This window comes from Sus scrofa, chromosome 13 (assembly GCF_054392235.1).
Source record: "Sus scrofa isolate SSC_HxYL_T2T_F1_AM1 chromosome 13, Sscrofa_HxYL_maternal_Yorkshire_Landrace_v2.0, whole genome shotgun sequence".
Classification (NCBI taxonomy): domain Eukaryota; kingdom Metazoa; phylum Chordata; class Mammalia; order Artiodactyla; family Suidae; genus Sus; species Sus scrofa.
Genome location: NC_139395.1, coordinates 140,856,848 through 140,878,497, shown reverse-complemented (window position 1 = coordinate 140,878,497; position 21,650 = coordinate 140,856,848). Strand labels below are relative to the sequence as shown.

At 37.8% G+C, this 21,650-nt stretch overlaps 1 protein-coding gene across 12 annotated transcripts in view; it reads right to left on the bottom strand.

Annotated features, from left to right (window-relative positions):
- LPP (LIM domain containing preferred translocation partner in lipoma) overlaps window positions 1-21,650 on the bottom strand; it is a 693,621-nt gene that overhangs the window by 350,706 nt on the left and 321,265 nt on the right. For all 12 annotated transcript variants that reach the window (XM_021071248.2, XM_021071246.2, XM_084990684.1 and 9 more), the window contains one exon: window positions 8,517-8,639. In XM_021071248.2, the coding sequence (XP_020926907.2) occupies window positions 8,517-8,639 (123 nt within the window). The remainder of the gene's footprint in view (window positions 1-8,516; window positions 8,640-21,650) is intronic.

Genomic DNA, 21,650 nt, shown 5'->3' with positions numbered 1-21,650 from the left:
ATAACTCCAGATAGCATCATCTTTTCAACCATGTGCATTGCCTTCAAGTGATATAAGGCAGTGCTGGGACAGAACTAGAAATTATAGCTGATTCAGCAGCCACCATTAAGATGTCCTTACAAACCTCATTTGCCTAAGCCGTGCTATTTTTTATTTGTGCAAATACTATGAATTATGGAAAAATCAGAAAGTAGTTATCACTGTATTACGCACTAACTCAACATCAACTCCAGACTGGGTCCTCTAACAGATTTCTAAGGTGTAAATAGTTCCATCATTACTGGATTTGATGACAGCATTTACTTATTTATTCAGCAGTTACAAATTTGTATACCTCTTGTGTGCCAGGAAACAAAAGTTCATCTTGCTTCAAGGACTTCATAGTCTGGTATTTATCACAATTATTTCTTTCTTTTAGTCATTATACACTTTTACGCTGGCTCTATAACATATACTCTATGAGGTAAAATTATTAGAATTTTTACTTTACTTTTGCGTAATTTGTGATTTAGAACAACAAAACAAGATCCAACGTTCTTCTGTCATCTAGAACCCCAACAGAAAGATGTATATTAGAGTGAGGATCTGGGACTTCAACGAAGTCAAGTTCACAGAGACATAAATTCCAAAATTCACAAGTGGCCTGTCTGCACTTATGAATGAAAACTACACCTGCTGGCACAACAGCAGTTAATTTGTATCTTTTTCAGTAAAATTTGAGTTTGCAGTTTTATGTAAACTGGAAAATATATGTTCAAATTATGAAGCATAACAAATTTAAGTTTCATATTTGTAGTTAATATATTCACTGAAAGGCAATGTATAACTTCCCTGGTAATTTTTCCACAGTGTGAAAAGAAACTTAGCAGTTATACTCCAATGTGGTATTTTGTGGAGAGGACAGACCAGTTATTCACCATGACAAATGTGACATGTAGGCTTGGTTATTAACCACCTCCAACCTTCTGTCTACAGAGACCATCTTTATCATCATTATACATTAGTTCAGCTATAAAGCACATAAAAGGAAATGGTTGTCAAGAAGGACAAAACAGTGACAATATCTTATCTGAGATATGGCCTTTTCTCTTAAACACAGCATTCCTATATACTTACCATGGTAAAAATCTAATCTTCCTAAGTAAAAAGTATAGCTGGATTTGTATTTTGTTTATTTTAAAAAAAAAAGTTGTAAAGGGAATAAAGGGGACCATACAGCTTCAGACCAAGGCTACCCCCAAAATAGATATTTAAACAGTGGGAGAGGAGAAAAGAAATACAGAAACCAGTCCTGACAAGAAAGCTCTTTAATTTTGCAAATGTGGTATGTGCTTCTGCATGGACAAAGGGCTAATTATTTCTACTGAGATGCTGTTGTAATATAGAGAAGCTCAACAGGCATTTTGTGAATTTCATTTTAAACCAATTCCTGGATGGATTGACTCAGTATACTGTAACACAATGATCTCTGAGCCTAGGTCTTGCAAACAAATCACAGCTAAAGGTTACCCAGAGGAATGTGGCCAGGGTACCAGAGAAGACTTCTCTCCTTCCCTGGCCTAGGCTCCAGCAGAGCTGGCTTCCTCTGTCTGCTCAACTTCCTCCCTTTTCACTGCTTGAGCTAACTTACACTACACACTCTTACACTGGGGCAAGTAAAATGGGTATTTGGGGACAAAAGCTTTGTAAAGGTGCAATTTTTCAACCTAAAGTTCCACTCTACATGTTCATAGAACTCAAAACAAAGTCTTGAAGCTAATTCTGTTATGGTAGTCACAGAAGACACAAACACAAACATCATCTTATAAAAAAGCAGGAGGAGGTATAACTGTTGAGATGCAATTACATACAATCTAAAAATTAATTACCCGTCATCAGACTCATGGCATGCAGCTCTGAGTCAGCTAACCACTCCTGCACCCCCACCTCACTGTTACTTAACTGTTGAGGTTTCCTGGCAGGTATGAAAGAATTCAAAATAAAACCTAGATCTTCTAAATATGGGCACTGCAAAGAATTAGATCCCTTTTTCTATTAAGATGGTATTTTTACCCCTATTATTTGACTAGACTCCATTTGGTATCTTATACATGAGGTTTCTGCAATATTTCAACTTTTACCAAAGTTCTCAAAAATAGCTATTAGTAAGCAGACAATACAATACATAGATAAATTTGGTCTTTTGGTCTTTTTTTTTTTTTTTTTTAAGCAAATCACACTATGTGCCTAATCTTCCCCCAACCCCCAAGGGGAGCACAGGGAGAGGAAGACACCATGCATAAGTCTTCTCTTTTTCAACAGTATAGGACTTCGTTCCTATCTCCATTCCCAAGAAGCCAAACAAAGCAGCGGTAGAGTCCCAGTCTGCAAGGATCATCTATGTCTTATCACACAGCATTAGTACGTTGCAGCTTTCATCTCCAAGTAGCCTACATGATGGGGTTCATGGAAAAATATGGACTATTAAAAGTTTAATTACTAATTAATCTCCCCTGCAGCTGCTCATGGCTTCTGCAAGTTAGAACAGGGAACACAAGAGAATAGAAGATCCACGGTACCGCAAGACTCCACCCTAGTTACTCTGCCCACAAGGCCTCAGACCACATGAATCCAAAATAAAAAACCTTCCATACAACCTAGACACACCTGAAATGATTTCTTAGGTTGTCTCATAGATTATTGCTGTATGAAAGGAATTCAGTGTGGGAGCACTGAAATTACAACTAAAGACTTGTTAATATAACTAAAGAGTATGCATGAACTCAGTTTCCAAATAGACTAAGAAATTACAATACCTTTTAAGTGCTTTAAATGACAAAGATAAATATATCATTGATGCAATAACCACCATTCACAAAGTACAAGCTCCAAACCTTTAAAGTAGCAAGCTCCAGACACAAGCTAACAATCCCAAAATAAAATGGGAAGGATTGAGTAAACTGTTCCTCAAACACGACATCTAATTTCTTGCAACTCTAGAATACTGCATCTTTACAAAGGGGAAAAAGTGCAGCTACTACACCCATTTTAGAAATAAAGGAGGAAGCTCAGACTGGTGATGTGGAAAATTCACACAAAAAATTGGTGCTCTTTTTAGAGAAGTGATCACATGAAATTGAAAAGAGAGTAGATTTATTGGTAAACTTGGAATCTAGGATATCAAATTATGTCCAACCCTATCTTATCCCAGAATCTCTCAAAATTTTTTCATCCTAGTCTAAGTGAGAACAGTGAAATCACATTTGACCAATTCCAATAAAACTTGATTCAAAAATACTAAATCCCTATGAATATAAAATCTCGGGAAGTTTTTCCAAGTCATCTATGTACCAGCTCCAATGCTACTCAACTCACCGCAGGGAAGAAAAGGCAGATTTGTACTAGGAATGAGAAGACCAGACTCTAGCCTTCATTTAGGCAAGAGAAGGAAAAGAAAATCAAAAATCCATGTATTTATCCTTTGTCTGCTAAGAAATTAAGAGAATTTTTTCGGAGTTCCCGTCGTGGCGCAGTGGTTAACGAATCCGACTAGGAACCATGAGGTTGCAGGTTCGGTCCCTGCCCTTGCTCAGTGGGTTAACGATCTGGCGTTGCCGTGAGCTGTGGTGTAGGTTGCAGACGCGGCTCGGATCCCGAGTTGCTGTGGCTCTGGCGTAGGCCGGTGGCTACAGCTCCGATTCAACGCCTAGCCTGGGAATCTCCATATGCCGCGGGAGCGGCCCAAGAAATAGCAACAACAACAACAACAACAACAAAAGACAAAAAGACAAAAAAAAAAAAAAAAAGAAAGAAATTAAGAGAATTTTCAATGTGACCCCTGATGTAGCTCTTCCCAAGAGTATAAGGTGTTCTTTTATGAACAGTAGAATAGGGGTGGGGCCTAGATACATACTAATTCAAAGACACTTCTGTTTACCTTTATGTTATGTTTTTGATTTGTCTACTCTTTATATTTTCAAGCTATATTTTACAGAAAGTACCACAAAATATATTTTGGAAATAACTAATTAAAATGCTTAGTATTTTTTTTAGTATAAAAAATACTAAAATAAAATAAAATAAAATGCTAAAGGGAAACAAACTGTGCCTTGGTTAAACTTAGAATGCATAGGGAACCATTATGTCATGGTTCAGAAAAAAAAAAAAAAAAAAAAAAATCACTGATCCTGGGCCTCATTGAGCAATGTTCTTCCTTCCTCTAGACAAAAATGTTGCTTCTGTAAAGAGTGGCTACATGACCTCTAAGCTGTAGTACTTGAGGATCATACCATCTACAATTTACTCCAAAACTACCTCCAAACTTCTCATGCCTCTTCTTCCCAAACTATTCCCTAATACACACATTTTAAAATAATTAAAAAATTTAGTGCTAAACACAAATATAATTTATTTGCACTTCTCTATGCAGTGGCTGGCACTAGTGTATATTTTTACATCTTCTGTAAAAGTTGATAAAGATGATATCCCCTGATATCAGAAACACTGTTGTAGCACACCCTCAATTTTCCTTCTTACTATGAGAGTCCTTGGGCATCAAGGCTACTTAGGTAATAAGTGCATATGATTTAATCTAACGTTCACTTTGTACTCCACATACCCTATATCGCAATCCTTATTCTTCCAACAAGGACATTCACTGCCGACATTCCTTGGCTTCCTCTCTCCTATAATTCTTTTACCTTGAATCCCATGCCCTTCCCAGGGCATATGCAGCCAGGAGAACACAAATTCTACCTGCTCTGTGCAGTCCTCTCTGATACTTCCCTAAAAAGGTATAAAATATGACTTTGATAATCCTGTTTTTGATTTCCTGACAATTTCAACATCTGATGATTCACATGACAACTTAAAGTAGCACATCCAACAAAGCTTTTCTCCTGTATCCTTTTGAATTATTTATGCATTTGTCTCCTCTATAAGACTATAAATTACTCTAGAGCAAGAACATATTGATACTAACCGCTATACCTCCAATGCCTAATCCATAGTGGGATCTCAGTAAATGTTAGTCAAATAAATGAAAATGAGGAATGAAGCCATATTTCCCAAATAAAAATATGCATAAATCAGTGAACAAAAATAAAAGTGCAAAATCTGAGAGTGGAAAATGCTCCTTTGGAAAAAGGAAGAAAATGCCCCATAAAATCTATTTTCAAGAATTCAGACATGTTATGTGAACAGAATAACTTTGGATCTCTTACTGTAGAAACATTCCACAGGTATGAGCATTTTTTTCCCAGATCCATGAGTCAAAACAGCCTTGCAAAGGTGATTCAGAGGTGGGTTTGGCTAAGCACAAAACACACGCTGAATAATGACAAATCATAGACCTACTAGCCTGCTTTAAGTAGTCAGAGGATTCAACGGGTTTTGCAATTTGCTTTGGATCAAAAATGAAAACATCAAAGTTGAGCATTAACAGTCTACATTTCTAGTACTTTTCAAGTACCTTTTAATTACAGCATAACACAGTTTACTGCAGACATCATCTTTTCTTGGCACTTTTTTTTTAATGTTTTAACTATGTGATTATTGTTCTCACAGCATATAATTATGTTAACCAATAAATATTAACACATCTAATTCAGTTTCATTAGAGTGAGGATAATTCAGACGAATGAGCTATATCTCCCAATTAACTCTTGCTTTCCTAAATTAGAATAATCATGAAGTTAGAAAGGCTCGCTCTTCAATTTCTGAATGGAACTGGCACATCAAAAGTACAATTCTCAACTTGTTCTACTTATGGATTATGACAATTTCTTATTTTTTTAATTTTAATTTTATACAGTTTTAAAGATTACTTTCCATTTAGTTATTATAAAATATTGGCTATATGACCTGTGTTGTATAATATAATCCTTGAGCCTATCTTACGCATAATAGTTTGTACCACTCACTCCCCCACTCCTATATTGCCCATCCTAATAATTTTTTTAACCCTCTGAGTGTTTTGTGTTTTTTTTTTTTATAAGAAAGCCATAATCAAGGGACCCTGATCAGTCATATGAATAACAGTGTCCCCTGACTCTGGCTTTCTCATAAAAAGAAAAACATTCAGAGGGATGTTCTCAATCTGATTCTAGAATTTAAAAATCAAACACAAGTCTAAATCCAAGTTCCAGCTGTGCTCACACTGTAGTCATATGTCCTAAAACAAGTCACTTACCTGCTAAGTCTTAGTTTCCTCATCCACAAAATAAGTGTACCATGTATATCTCAGTGTTAAGACATTTGTATTTCATTCAAGTGTGAATATATGTGAAAATGCTTTACAATCAGTAAAGCATTGTCCAAATATCAGTGATTATGAGTTTGTGTGCACAGTAAGATTGCACAAGAATGTGGCTGCTGAATAAACCCATTAAAATGCAGCGGTTTATGGGAGGCAGGCACAGACACAGCCTTCAAGAATGAAGGCTATATTAAGCAAAAACCTCTAAGAAGAATCTTCCCAGTATATATTAGGATATGAGAATTTAGGAGGAAATAAAAAAGATTAAACAAAAACTCTATTTAAAAATGGGGAGAGGAAAAAATAAATAAATAAAAAATAAAAAAAAAAAATGGGGAGAGGGCATGGAGGCACTTAAGCACAAGACAAATGAGTCCAATGGCAAAGCCAGCAGTCTTGCTGCTCTGAGAAACTGGGCTTGAAGAATTTTCTTGGGTAGAATATGCTTAACATCAAACAATAGTTAGAAACTCTGAAGTAATCAAGGCTTGCTTGAGACCACTTCTGAGATCTGAGCCCATTCTCTTGCATCTTTCCACAGATTATCTTATTTCCTACATTCTTTTTCCGGATGAATAGTAGCTTTCCCCTGCTTGAAAATCAACAACTATCCCCCATCATCTATAAAAGACAGATCAAAATCCTAATCTGGCATTCAGACTTGTCCAGAGGCTGTCAGCAGGAAACATTCCAGGCCCATACCCCACTTCATCTTTCAATGGCCTTGTCTGCAGCGACCAGACTGTTTGCACTTCTCTGAATGCAGCCTGGACTCCCTGCCCTGTGGCTCAGGCTGCTCTCCCTTTTTGCCTCCAACATCACAATTTCACAAAGGCCTCAGCTGAACATGAAAGTCTTCAGATAAACCTTCTAAGACTTTGCAACCTTTAAAAGAGTATCTCACTCTTTCCCTTGTGCTGCTACATGTCTGTCACTGTTGAACTTGTAATATGGGCTCCTGGAAGATGTAATATGGGCTCCTGGAAGACGACATCTCGGTCCTATTTTTCTCCCTTTCAACTATCCTCGTTCCTTCTCCTAACAGTTCCCCCAAAAGATCATAGCACATGCTTCCAACATTCAGCTCATCACGTGTTCACAGAAACAAAGTGCATCTTCACTACAGACAGGCCAGGTGGAGTCATGAGTGACTGCATCTAAGGAAGAGCTAAGCTCTGGTGGGTTTTGCCTTGCACTGCTACATAGCTTACAATCCTATTATATGTCTAGAAAAGGCAATGGGAATACATCTAAAGAGGAAAGTGCCTTATGCAGTTCTGTGTTGAAATGACTGACAGCAGAGAAGCAGGACTGATTTTTAATTCGTGAAAGGAACCATTGTGAATGTAGGAGTTGCTGTTGAAGAACTGAAATGCTGTAGGTCAAGGAAACATCACACAAGAATCAAACAGCACAGTAGCAACAGTGCCAGTCCAAGGTCTACATGACAAGTCCTGTTTGCTATCTTCTGAAGATGCAGAAGCCCTAAAATCAAGTTGCCATTACTTTCTTAGGATCTGAGGAAGGCAGGGAATAACCACTAGCAGTGAAAAGATTAGCTTCTGAGATGCAGATAATAAACGAAGGTGCAGAAAAATAGCCAAGCTCCAAAATAAGCAAAGCCATGCAAAGAAGAACTGACAACAAGGCACTGTTTTCATTAAAAAAAAAAAATAGATTAATCGTTGTCACCAAATTTTGGTGCGATTAAGGTGAAATTGATATATTCAAACTGTTGGTGCCAATGTAATCTATTTACCACTGGTGGAAATAAAAGTAAAGAAAATGTCAATGCAAAAATCCCACTATAAAATATCTGAGACATGAAAATATGCACCGACATATCCCCTGTAGCATTACTTGAAACCAAAAAGGGAAGCCACTTCAATATTCAATGCAATGAATTTCTTGAAAAGATGTAGCCTTCATCTTAACTTTAACATAGCCATGGTAAACTATATTTCTAAACATCATGCCAACATATAACAAATTATCCACCTAGGCAAAGCCAAAAATAGAGCAGAACAAGGGAATGAGAAGAGATTTAATTTTATAAAATTGTTTTTGTAGAACACTGTTATGTGAATTTAAAGAAAAAAACTAATCGAATCAGCTTAAGAAATTTCTGCCTCTTAACTAATACATATTGATATTAAAAAGACAACTTAGTTGATATGGAGAAAATAAAAAAAGAATGAAAAGGTTATAAGAAGATGTCCTTTCAAGTAATTGCAGATGATCTGTGGCTGTCACTGAGGAGACATTTACAGATAGCTCTTACCTGTGGGGGACGAGGCTTGTAGGGGGAGCTGCATTCCAGGTCAGCCAAGATGCTAGTCAGTGAGTCAATCTCAGCATCCAGGCTGGAGCGTCTCTCCTCAAGGGTCTTGCCTCCAGGATTTCCCTGCAAGAGGCAACATCAACACGTGAAAAAGGGATATATCCAGTTTCCATCCATGTCAGTCTGAGTTCAAATTTTTCAAGTTATACTGTGGCTTTGTCCAAGCTTTTCAGCACCTCATTTTTTTTTTTTCTTTTAAGCTTTTATAAAATCTCAGTGAGGTAGGATAGAGCAGAATTATCCCTCTCTGACAAGTAAGAAAACTAAAATATATGAGATGATTTTCCTAAAGTCAGACTGCTATTTAGAGGATATTTTCTTTGATGAATATATGAGTTAAAGGAAATAAATGCCTCCATCCCTGCACTCCAGGAGCAGATCCAACTGGGGAGATAATGCAAATTCCGGATTCAGAGACTGCTAAATAGAATGATGGGGTTTTCGTTGGAGCAGGAAAGGGCAAAGAGAGACTTACAGTCCAGGAAGAGGGATCAGTGAGAGATCAGTGATCCAGGCGTGTATTTATGTGAGATACACAAGCCCAAGAAATGACCCAGAGGTGAATCAGATTAAGACAAATCAGGATCCTGGCCAAGGGGCTGCAGGGAAAGCACGTGGCAGTGACCATGGATTTTGAAGCCAGGGATCTAAGGATTTATAATGTCCAGCGTAAACAGGAGCACCAACTGCTATCTGCACTGAGAATCCATGTGGAGCGAGCAGAGGGCAATAACATTGCCATAGGGCATTCCCAGGAAGTGGAAGTATGCTTGGGAAAAACAAGTAAATAGTTTGCCTAGGGCTTAAGGCAAGGAAATACAGAATGAAATGCAAAGGAAATATAAAGGTGGCCCTAGAGTTTGGAAGCAGAGTGAATCAAAATAATCTTTTTAAGGTGCCAATGGAACAATGATCATGAACATATGATGGGAATATCTCTTAAGACTCCATCAGAGAAAAAAAATCAAAATGAGGGCCCAGTCGGAATGAAATAATGGGAAGTTAGTGTAATCTAATCAATTTTATTGCACTTGTCTAGGGAAGTTAAACATCAGCATAGTGCCTGGAAGACCTCAGAAAAAGCCAGGAAACCAAAGGATACTCAGCACCAACAAAAAACTAGAATACCCAGACAAGTTAGCATTAAAATCTTACAATTTTATGAGTAAATTTATGTGTTTAATGAAGATGCTGCATCAGGCAATGATAGCATAATAGTATTTCCCATTAAGAACACTAGTTTCTTTTCTCCTAGGAGCTTGCTCCTAAACCACCTTCCTTGAGTTCTTAAACTTCTTTAATTCTTTGCATAAAACACCTCTAACAGGATCTAGTATATTGGTTAGTTTCCTGTAAATTTAGCCAGCATGAGTTAATCCATTTGGCCTTTTCTATCCCTGGCATAATGATAACATCAAGCTCTAAAGAGCTGTAGCCCAGCGCCAGAGGTAGTGGCATCCTTATTCGTGAGGCCTCTTTAACTATGGGGAATTTTTATCACATTATCTGAAACAATATTCTCATCATATTCTCATTCTGGGTGTATTTGTATGACGTCTCCATGGCAATCTATTCCCTCACCCTATTTTGCTTATTTTTCTCATGATAGCTATCTCTATCTAATATTATCTTTCCTCTATCATCAATCTCTCCAGGAGAATGTAAGCTTCATGAAGGCAAAGAAGTTGTCTATTTCCCTCCTCGCTATTTCCCCAGAATCTTGCTCAGGGACTAATCCATGGAAGTGTTCAATAAATAATAGGAGTAAATAAATGTATTAGTAATGACAGAGTCTGCCACAGGTCCAGCCAGTAACCTTTTTCATATCCATATCTTTTGGGTAAAATCAGCTAGAAGTACAACGAGATCAGCGGATATAAAGGGAAGCAAAATGCTCTGTGTGTGTGTGTGTGTGTGTGTGTGTGTGTGTGTGTGTGTGTGTGTGAGAGAGAGAGAGAGAGAGAGAGAGAGAGAGAGAGAGAGAGAGAGAGAGAGAGAGAGGTTCATGCTATATGGCCCAGATCTGAAGGTCGTGTGTGTGTGTGTGTGTGTGTGTGTGTGAGAGAGAGAGAGAGAGAGAGAGAGAGAGAGAGAGAGAGAGAGAGGCTCATGCTATATGGCCCAGATCTGAAGGTCGTCCTTGTGAAAACTGAGAAGCTATCCTCAACCCCCGTGCTATAGCCAGTAATGGGAAATCAGTTACGTTTTCTTAGAGTCAGAAATTTCAGCTTACCGAACTCTCTAAGGCCAGTAGGTCCCTTGCCTATGACTAGATGTTTCAAAGAGCTAAACCATCTATCAGAGGTGATCTCATCTTCACCTCACTAAGAATTAATAACTATGAAATAGCATGGGGTTATTAAGAGAAAAAAATCCCTTAAAAATTTAAAATTCATGTGAACATCCTGGCAAAGGATTCTGGTACAAAGAAAGGTAGGACATTATTGTTACAGAAGTCAACTGAGAACTCTGTGAATCTAATTCTCTTATATGCAGTTATCAAACATTATCACGAATGACAAATACATTTCCATATACTCATAGACAGCACAAAATATTGGTAAGGGTGGTGGGTTGGAATCTGGTTAAATTCTTCCCTGGGCCATAGCTTCTTTATCTACGAAACGAGGAGAACATCACTCGCCCTAGCTAAGCCAGAGGATATTACAAAGCTCAGCTGAGAAAATGGATGGGAAAAATACTCTTTAAATTGTAAAGTGCTATAATTATGATGATTTTTATAAATAGCATTAATTATAGCAACCAGTAACCATAAATTAATATGAATAATATGGCTATTGTTAATTATTCTTCTTCTTAAAGGGAACATCATTCATTAAGTGTTCCCTTGGGGTATCAGTAAAGAGACAGGATTTAATCAGGTCTTCAACATCAGTACTTTACTGTAGCAGACGGCACAGCAACTGCCCATGTCCTAACTACTGGGATACCACAGAGACTCAAAAGTTACAGAATTACCCTGAGCTATGCAATGAAACAAGTAATTATGGTGTCCTACCAGCCCGTACATGTACGACTTCACCCTCCCTTCCCTCCAAGTTGAGACTGCTCCTCATTTTCAGTTTTTCATATTAGATTGATACAATGGAATAAGATCCAGGCTAATGCTGTGAGATTGTGCACCTAAGATTGCCTCCTACCCTCCTGCTACCCTGCCTGGCCTTCTCATAAGAGCTTTGCTTCTGCATTTCAATCCCTATTATGGATTAGGATCGGCTTCTTTCTTACCACTGAGTCTCTATTTAATGTCCCAGTTCAAATAACTGATGTCCTGTTCCCACCACCAGCCCTTCTCTTGATGCTTCATCTACTACTGCAGCACTTTTAGATCCAGGAACTACTTTGCTACTGTCAACACTTTACACTATACACTGGAGGAAAACCAGCTCACGGAATCCTACACACTGACCCACATGTCTTCTCCTTAACTTTCTCTCACTGCAGCCTTACTAGACCCCTGATGGTTAAATGACCTGCCTAAAGCCAAATAACAATAAGAAAGAACCACTCTCTAACTCTTTATCTAGTGTTTTTTCTAGTCAGTGTAATAACAACAATTACCTTACTTTTCCACTGTAACTAGAGTGACTCCATTGTCTTAGTCCAGGTTCTGCCAAAAACAAACCCGGAGACAAAGCTTGTGTGCAGGTCATTGATTTGGAGAATCGATTCCAAGAAAGAATATTGAAGAATTGGGCAAGTTAAGCAGGAAAGGAGGAAAAGCCAATTCAAAGATGCTGAGTTGAATGGGTCACCAAAATGGGCAACCAGCACTCCATTCTCCTGGGAGCCTTCTTAGGAGTCCCATGAAATACACCTCAGATTTTCCCACCAAGGAAATGAGAGAAGAGAGCATCTATCCTCTGGTTCTAGTTCTCCAGTGGTTTAGAGACACCTATGGGGTTGTAAACTCCCACATACTTGTCTCAAAAAATACAGTGGTAGCAGAAAAGTCCCAGGACAGAAAATGAGAGAAAAGCTGTGCATCTGAAGCAAGGTGCTGCCAGATTATACTTTCAGAGAGGTGGTTGATGTAGTAATGGATGGTGCCTGAAGGTGGGATGAAAGGTAGGGTATGAAGGGTCCAGTGACCGCACCCTTTTACTAACAGCTATAAAACTCATATGAATAAGCCATTCATTGGATCTTATTTTCTATAAGACACTTAATTTCACTTATTTAATAAATATGTATATGATAAAAGCCCACCAAATCACAATCAGGGCTTACTATAATTTGGGAAATCAAAATTATCAGTGCCACAAGTAGAATTACATAGTAATGACTCCCCCACTGTAAATATTCAGGAATATACCTTCCATATAACAAGTGGTAGCATTATGATTAGGTACTGTCAATAAGAGTTTTGTTTGTTTGTTTTTGCCTTTTCTAGGGCTGCTCCTGCAGCATACGGAGGTTCCCAGGCTAGGGGTCTAATCAGAGCTGTAGCTGCCAACCTACGCTAGAGCCACAACAATGTGGGATCCGAGCCGCGTCTGCGACCTACACCACAGCTCAGGGCAATGCCAGATCCTTAACCCACTGAGTAAGGCTAACCTGCAACCTCATGGTTCCCAGTTAGATTTGTTAACCACTGAGCCACGACGGGAACTCCAGCACATGAGACCCTTGAAATTTATTCATTCTAATAACCCCAATGCACATAGTTTTAGCATGAAAACTGTTGGCTTGTTAGCAGTTTAATATCTTATTTTCTGGTTAAACACATCTATTTCTCTCTACTTACCCAAATATGTTACGAGCATTATTAATTGAGTTTCCATAAAGCTTAAGAATAAGAAAAGAAAAAATAAACAAACAGAGCCTAGTACCAAAATGAATATCATGTGAGACCAAAAGGATCATACTGCTAATCCACTAACTAGAGGTGATAGACAAGGAATACCAGCAATGAGTCATGAAAGAGTATTCATTCACATATATTTATATCCAACTATCTTAAAAAATTAAACTCATAGAAAAGTTGAACAAGTAGTAAAATGAACTCCATCCACACACCCTCCACCCAGATACCCAGATTCATCAATGGTCAACATTTTGCCTCTCTCTCTCTCTCTCTCCTATGAGAAAGATATATTTTCTTGCTTGTTATTGTAGTTTAACTATATGGAAGAAGTTGCAGAAACACCCCCTCCATATACTTCAGCTTAAATGTCCTAAGAACACCAAATTTCTCACTGCTATAGTTATGCCCAAAAAAATGTAATGTGGGTAGAGTTATCCGATATGCAAGGATGCTCACATTGCACCAGAAGTCCCAGTAATGTTCTTTCATCTATTGTTGTTAATTTCCATCCAGAATCCAATCAAAGATCACACATTGAACTGATATGACCTTTTCATCTCTTTTAATTCAGAACAGACCCCAGTCTATTTTAGTCTTTCATACAACTGTGATCTTTTAAAGATTTCAGGCCAGGTATCCTATAAGAAGTTGAACGATCTGGCTTTGTCTGATGATCAGATCCAGATTACACAAGTTTATCAGGAATAGTTGCTGCTTGATGCTGTGTCCTTCCCACTGCATCACATCAGGAAGCTCATGATGGTGTCTGGCCCTTTGAGGACAAGTTCAATGACTTGGTGAAGCTAGGGTGCACAAGATTTCTTCACTGAAAAGGTGTCTTCTTCCCTTTCCCCCCCTTTTCAGCCACACCTGTGGTTTACAGAAGTTGCCAGGCCAGGGATCAAATTCAAGCCAAGGCTTTGACCTGTGCCACAGCTGCAGCAATGCCAGATTCTTAACCCACCGCACCACAGCAGGAACACCCTTCTTCCCTTTTAAGAGGTGAGACATTAAGACTTTGCTAATATTCTATTCCTCACAAACCTTTCACCTACTGGTTTCAGCATCCATAGATGATCCTTGCCTGAATGGATTACTGGAGTATTGCATTGGTGGTTGCAAAATGGTGAGAGTATCTATTAGTAATTAATGGAAATAAAAAGATCCTGCTTAATATAATACAATTTATTTGTCAAGTATTCATTTCCTTTTTGAGGTAGGGAGTAGAATTAACTACACAGTCTTCTGCTAGAAAACATTGGGGAACTAATGATCAAATCAACACTGTTAAAGAGAGAGTTCTTGTTCGGGCTGTTAAGAAAAACAAAGGATTGGGACACAGTCTATTTAATTAAGAACCACTCTCTCTAGGAAGTTTGCATCATAGAATTAGAGCCAATACCCAGTGTCACACTCAAAACATGAATAAACTGACCTAATCCTCAACAACCTCAGTCTTTGAAGTGGCCAAGCAATCACACTGACACATGGCAAAAGGGAGGTTGGAAGAGCCAAGTTCTGCATCTGACTGCTCAAAAACACACCTGGGAAGGAAATCCAATAAACGGAGAAAAAACTAGATGTTAGAGGTGATAAATCTGTGATATTCACATTATGCCTCACAAAGCTCAAAGAACTCCTTGGGGCAGACCCCAGGCATAACACCAAGGGATTCTCAACCCCTAACCATGCCTGGACTTCCCTTTGTGATTCATTAGGGGAGAGAAAAAAAGCTCTTGGCGATAGTTTAGGAATATAAAACTACCTCACCTTAGGGAATCCTAGAAGGCTAGTTGCACAAAACAGTATTTTCCTTTCACATATAATTTTTGTTTGTTTGTTTTAAATTTTAGGGCTGCATCTGCAGCATATGGAAGTTCACAGGCAAGGGACTGAATCCCAGCCATGGCTGCAACCTATACCACAGCTGCAGCAATGCTGGATCCTTTAAACCACCGGCTGGGCCAGGGATTGAACCTACACCTCTACAGTGACCAGAGACACTACAGTTGGATTCTTAACCCACTGTGCCATAGCAGGAACTCCCAAAATTTTTATTTTCTTTTCAATGGTATTATTTGAGTATTAATAATATAGCATGAATTCCACTTCCTTTTTTAAATTTTATGGTCAGTTAAGTTCATTATCCCTTTATTTCTAATACCAAAGTTGAAAAGAAGATGACTGGTGACAGAAAAAAATGGTTACAAAAAAGCTGTATTACCTCTTAGCAACAAAACTAAGTAACTCTTATGTATCCATCACCTTTCCATCTTTGATGAAGCTGAGAATATAATCAATGAATTTCTCTGTGATCATTTTTTATTAAATTTTGCCCCCAAAGCATCCTTAACAGCAACAACAAAAAAGAGTGGGCTAAAGGCTCTGGAGTCAGATTAGAGGGGTTTGAAACCTGGAACCTTACCAGTTCTGTGACTTCAAGCTAACATTTACCTAAGCTCTCTGTGACTCAGTTCATCATACAATTGCTGTAAGAATTAAATGAGCTCACGTATGTCAAGTACTGTTCACAACTTAAGCAGTCAGATACTCATTTATTACCTTAATCAAAGTCTCAAAATAAAAGCTTTGTCTGACATGGTGAGTTAACTTTTAAACTTTTAAAACTTTTAAATGCATCTGAATTGCTTTGCTTGCTCCTGGGGCTAGCACCACTTTGAGGATCAACTACAATTCAATTTTTTTAAAAAAAAGCATTTTGAGTCAAAGGAAAATATCAGCTGTGAGGGGCTTCAGTTAGATGGGGCCCCTGTGTTTCTTAACACATAATAGTGCTGTGAATTAATGGTGAGGAACATACTTTTAGGTTCTCAAACTTTAACCTCTATAGAACCACCTGGAAAGCTTGTTAAAACACAGATTCCTGAATCCCACCCCAGAGTTTCTGATTCTGTTTATCTTGGGTGAGGCCCAAGAACTTATATTTCTAAACAAGTTCCCAAGAGATGTTGATGCTGCTAGTCTGAGGACCACATTTTGACAACCACTGCTCTAAGGACATTTCTAAGACAATAAACATTTAAAAGGATGAAAGAGTGTGTGTTTTATACAGTTAATGAGGCCATGAAAATGCCAACAGACAATCCAAATAATGGGTAAGAGAGATCCAGGTTAAAACAAAATGAAAACAGTAGCATTGCTTCTTAAAACAATCCCACACACTGTGTAATAATATGAGCACCCTCATTACACTGACTCCAGTTACTCTGAGTTGAGACAGGCAGCTTTCAGCAGTGAGAATTACTGAATATAAGAGCTATTTTATCTAATAAAAATGTCATTTTATTGAATGAGGCCCAAAATGTTGGATGAGAAAAAAAAATGCTTTAGTTCATGGCTGTGCATCCTTCTTCCCACTCATTTAGTTGAAGGACTTATCATTTCAAAATCCCATCTATCTTATCATATGTACTTTCCTCCATGAAGACAGCTTATATGATAAATGACTCTCCTCTGTCTAATTCTCTCTTGATAGTAATGTTCACAGGGTAACTCATTGTTGTTTCCTGTGAATGGCTCTTCTCCCATCCTGCTCTATGAAATCATTTATGCTAAGTAGCAAGCAGTCTAAGGAAAGCATGATCCCCAATCTCAAGAAGGTTACAGTCTACTGAATAATATGACTTTCATATTTGCCTAGTGATAATAAATACAGTATATTCTTTAAGACTCTTTGTAAAACCATGTGGAAAAAATAGAGATTAAAAAAAAAAAAAAACTTCTTCAGTTTATTATCCAATGGCTGATAGAAATACAACTCAACTTTTCTAATATGCAAAACCAGGCTAAAATTTGAGTCTCATTATTATCTAAGAAGATTCATTGAACCTACATGTTAATGACAGTGGGGAAAGGTGCCATAATAAGCCATCTTTGGTACAAACACTGTAGCATTCAAACAGAGACAACATCTTCAGAATTCAAAGGAGAATAATAGCTTGGCAAATGAGAGGATAGCAGTGAATAAACAGGAAGTAAGGTACCAACAGGAGACAAAGGGATTTTCATGGTTCTACTATACTTGAAGCAAAAAGCATCAAAACCTAACACTAGGATGGATACATGCCTCATTTTTTCCCTGCATTTTCCCTATAATCTCATCCTTTTCTGTCCTAGTCCATTCACCCAAAGTTGATCAACCCATATATCCTTAAAGGAAACAGTCTTGCCCTGGCCTTTGTTGCCAAAAGAATCATGTTTTAGACACTGAGACCCACAAAAGCAAAGTTGGACAACCTGTCCACAACAACTGGTGAATCTAACCTTTGACTTGTGACCAAAAAAAAAAAAAAAAAAGAGTGATGCTGCCAAACCTTCTTCTCTTATAAATACGAACTAAGCAGTATGTGACAAAACTGCCATGAGGATGAACAGTGGTGAGGATAAACCAAAAGGAAAATGTTTGTGGCTAATAATGAGAGAACATAAGAGGATAAGATGCAATTATGGGAGAGAGGAAATTAACAGGCATGCAAAAAGTAGAAAAGCAGAGGATCTGAGAGGAAGGGAAGAAAGGGGAGAAGAAAGGAGAAGAACAGGGAGAATGAAAAGGAGAGAGATATGGCCCCATCTCTGAGCCTTCTGGTGCAAGATCTCATCCACATGGGCCCTTAAGATAAACTCCTTTATATGTAAATATCCCAAGGGACCTCTATTCCACAGTCAGCCTTCCTGAAGCAGCCAGCACAAGACCCTCTCATTCATGGGGATGACAGCAAGAGGTTAGGTCTACTTGTGACACATCAGGCAGTCACTTTTCCTCTTTGAAACCCAGCTTTCACCTCTATAAAAGGAGGGGTATGAACCATGTGGGTCCTCTCTTACTTTTTTAAGTTCTTGCATGAGTCTATAATGACATTTCACAACTTGCCTGCCACTATCTTTGATACCCACTCACAACCAGAACCAAACCCACCAGAGTTAGGCCCACTCAGAGTTTAAGCCAACTCAGATGTCATCAAGGACAGGGACAGGGTTAAAGTGGTCTGTGTTTGAGTACACACAAGCAGCCCCTTAGTTCACTGTTCTATTGAAATAAAAAAGCAAAACATACACACACATATACAAATTAAAAAATAAAAAATAAAAAACAAAAAACTTCACTTTTCACTCCATTTATCTACTCATGAATTATTTCTACTAAATTCTAAACTTAATAAAATAATGTTGATAATGTACTCAAAGTGGTCCCTTTTACAATTACAATTAAGGTTAATTTGTATGAGAATATCTACAAAATAACATGGAAAAATACACAGAGTATCTATCCATCAATAAAATAAGAACACTAAACACAATAAGATTAATTATCTGACAATAAAAGAAAGAGCTAGCACACCTTTTTAAGCAGCAGAATCCTACACCGAAAATGAAATCATACACAGAACCCCATTACTTAAAATAGATAAAAACAGAGCTTCTTTGGTTCAAGAATAAGCAGGAAAACACATGGTTCCACCCACTGGGTCTTTTCCCTATGTCTCCAGTAATATCTTCTGAAGCGCTTTTATGAAAGATAGTTGGAAAATCTCTGTTGTGGATTTTCTGGGCAAGCTATCAAAAAAGAAACAGGATTCTCACTGAAAAAGACACATGTACCCACATGTTCACTGCATCCACAATAGCCAAGACATGGAAATAACCTAAATGTCCATCAACAGATGATTGGATTAAGAAAATGTGTTATATATACACAATGGAATACTACTCAGGCATTAAAAAGAACAAAATAATGCCATTTGCAGCAAAATGGATGGAACTAGAGACTCTCATACTAAATGAAGTGGGTCAGAGGGAGAAAGACAAATACCATATGATTTCACTTATATTTGGAATCTGATATGTGGCACAAATGAACCTTTCCACAGAAAAGAAAATCATGGACATGGAGAATAGGCTTGTGGTTGCCAAGAGGGACAGGGAGGCGGTGGGAGGGACTGGGAATTTGGGGTTAATAGATGAAGACTATTGCCTTTGGAATGAATAAGCAATGGGATCCTGCTGTATAGCACTGGGAACTGTGTCTGGTCACTTGTGATGGAGCTTGATAATGTTAGAAAAAAAGAATGTACACATATATGTGTGACTGGGTCACCTTGCTGTGCAGTAGAAAACTAACAGAACATTGTAAATCAGCTATAATGGAAAAAATAAAAATCATTATAAAAAAAAAGAAACAGGATTCTTAAGAGGAGCCACCTTGTCAGTTCACACACATAGTTCAGCAAACACTCTATTACACTACTGCCTTTTCTGTAGTGTGTGTGTGTGTGTGTGTGAGAGAGAGAGAGAAAAGGAGACACATACAACTGAAATAACTATAAAGGTATCATCGTATGGCATCATGGAAACTTCCCCAGGAATGCTTTTGCCTAATACAATTAACACAAAATAATTCAATTAGTAGACATTTTAAAAGGTAGAGATAAAAAGGAGTTTGGTTTTCCATTAAGGAAAAAATGCTTGAGGGTGGAGGGGAAGGGAGAAGAAGAAGAAGAATTTGAACCTATGAAACAAGTAGAGTGACTGAAGTATTTTTGGTCCCCACTGTAGCATGAAATAGAAAATAGACTACACCAGGTATTTTTGCTATTGATTTTGTTTTAAAACCTCATGGATGATAGTTTTCTTATTTTGCATTTTGACAATACAGTACCAATAGGTTGGGGCATGATAAATTCCAGAAACCATCTTCTCACATTCCCCAACAATGGCACAGAAATAACTGGAAGCAAATATTCAAATACTTAGAAATTTGACTTCAATTTTATATATTGGTTCATTATCTCTACACCTTTTTTCCTTGAATCCTTTTATGACCCCTCAAAATGTTACCAAAATTAAAAAACAAGGCAAGCATTAAGTTTTTGCATCAAGCATTCCATGTCAAGTAGGCAAAGCTATAAAGCCAAGGGGCTGATCAACAAAGTTGATAAAGGAGTGAGAAATACCTTTAAACTTTTGTGGACCTGATTCTATGTGCTAAGCACCATCAACCAGGACTTACAGATAAAAGATGTTTGGGTAAGTATGAATAGATTATGGATGATTTGCATAGAAAAGGTAACTCAGGCTCATGGAATATTAGAACTGGAAGCAAAATGTAAGCAGTTATTTCAAAATTTTCATTTAAAGATAATAAAATCCCCTCAAGAAGTGATTTAGATGTCTTGGAAGGGACTGAAATAGTTCTAAAACTTGAACACTTTACACTGTAAAACGACTTCTCCAAAGCAATATTTCACCCATTACTTCAACTATTCTTCTTAAGAATCCATGAAATAAGCAAAAAGTTATTCTTGTCCCATCTTTCAGATGAGGAAACTTTATAGAAGAGAGGAGCACAGGCATTGTCCCAGGATTTCCAATCTCACTGGTAGGACAAGATCAACAAAATTAAGCAAGAAGAAGAGTCCATACTCCAGGCAGTTGAGAATGCAACACTGGAACACAGGTGGAAATCAGTGCTACAAAAATTTCTAGATGAGCAATGGTCAGAATGGATGGAGACATTTAGATTCATAGCCATTGGAGACAGGATGCACCTAAACTAGCACCTATTACAATACAATACCATAATCGAACCAAAAGGAAACAAAGGACCAGAAAGCATAAGTGATTTACTACTGGCCCAACAATCAATGGTAAGGATTGGAAAGGGAGACCTGAATCCGTGTTCCCCTCCCCCAGTTCTCCCACACAAAATTCACTGTAAAGTAAATGAAGATAGCATTGTAATTTTCTCTTAAGAAACTTACAAGTGCCCTAGTGTCGGAAGATGACGGAATCTTTAAAAATGTTGACCCAGAAAAGTGACATAATACCCACCCAGCACAATCACAGAATTCCCTTTAGTGAAAAGGGAGGTGAAAGTGTAGGCAAGGAGAGTAGAGAAACAAGAAACTAGGCATTTTGTCCTGTTTCTGCCTTAATTCAATGAAGTGACCTTGGCAAATCACTTTCCCTTTCTAAGCTTGTGTTTTCTAAACAGCAAAATAATGGGTTTAGACTCAATCTTCAGGTTTCCTTTTAGTTTAAAAGTTCTATTAATCGAACATAGTCATATAAATACAACCTACCTGACATTATAAGGAATTTAAAGTTTTTCATTGTTACCAGTGATTTTTTTTTTTTTTTCACTTAAAGCCACTTACTGGAACCAAATTACCTGTTTCTGTTTAGTGTAAGTGTACTTTGATAGTTGAAAACACAGAAAATGTAGAGCA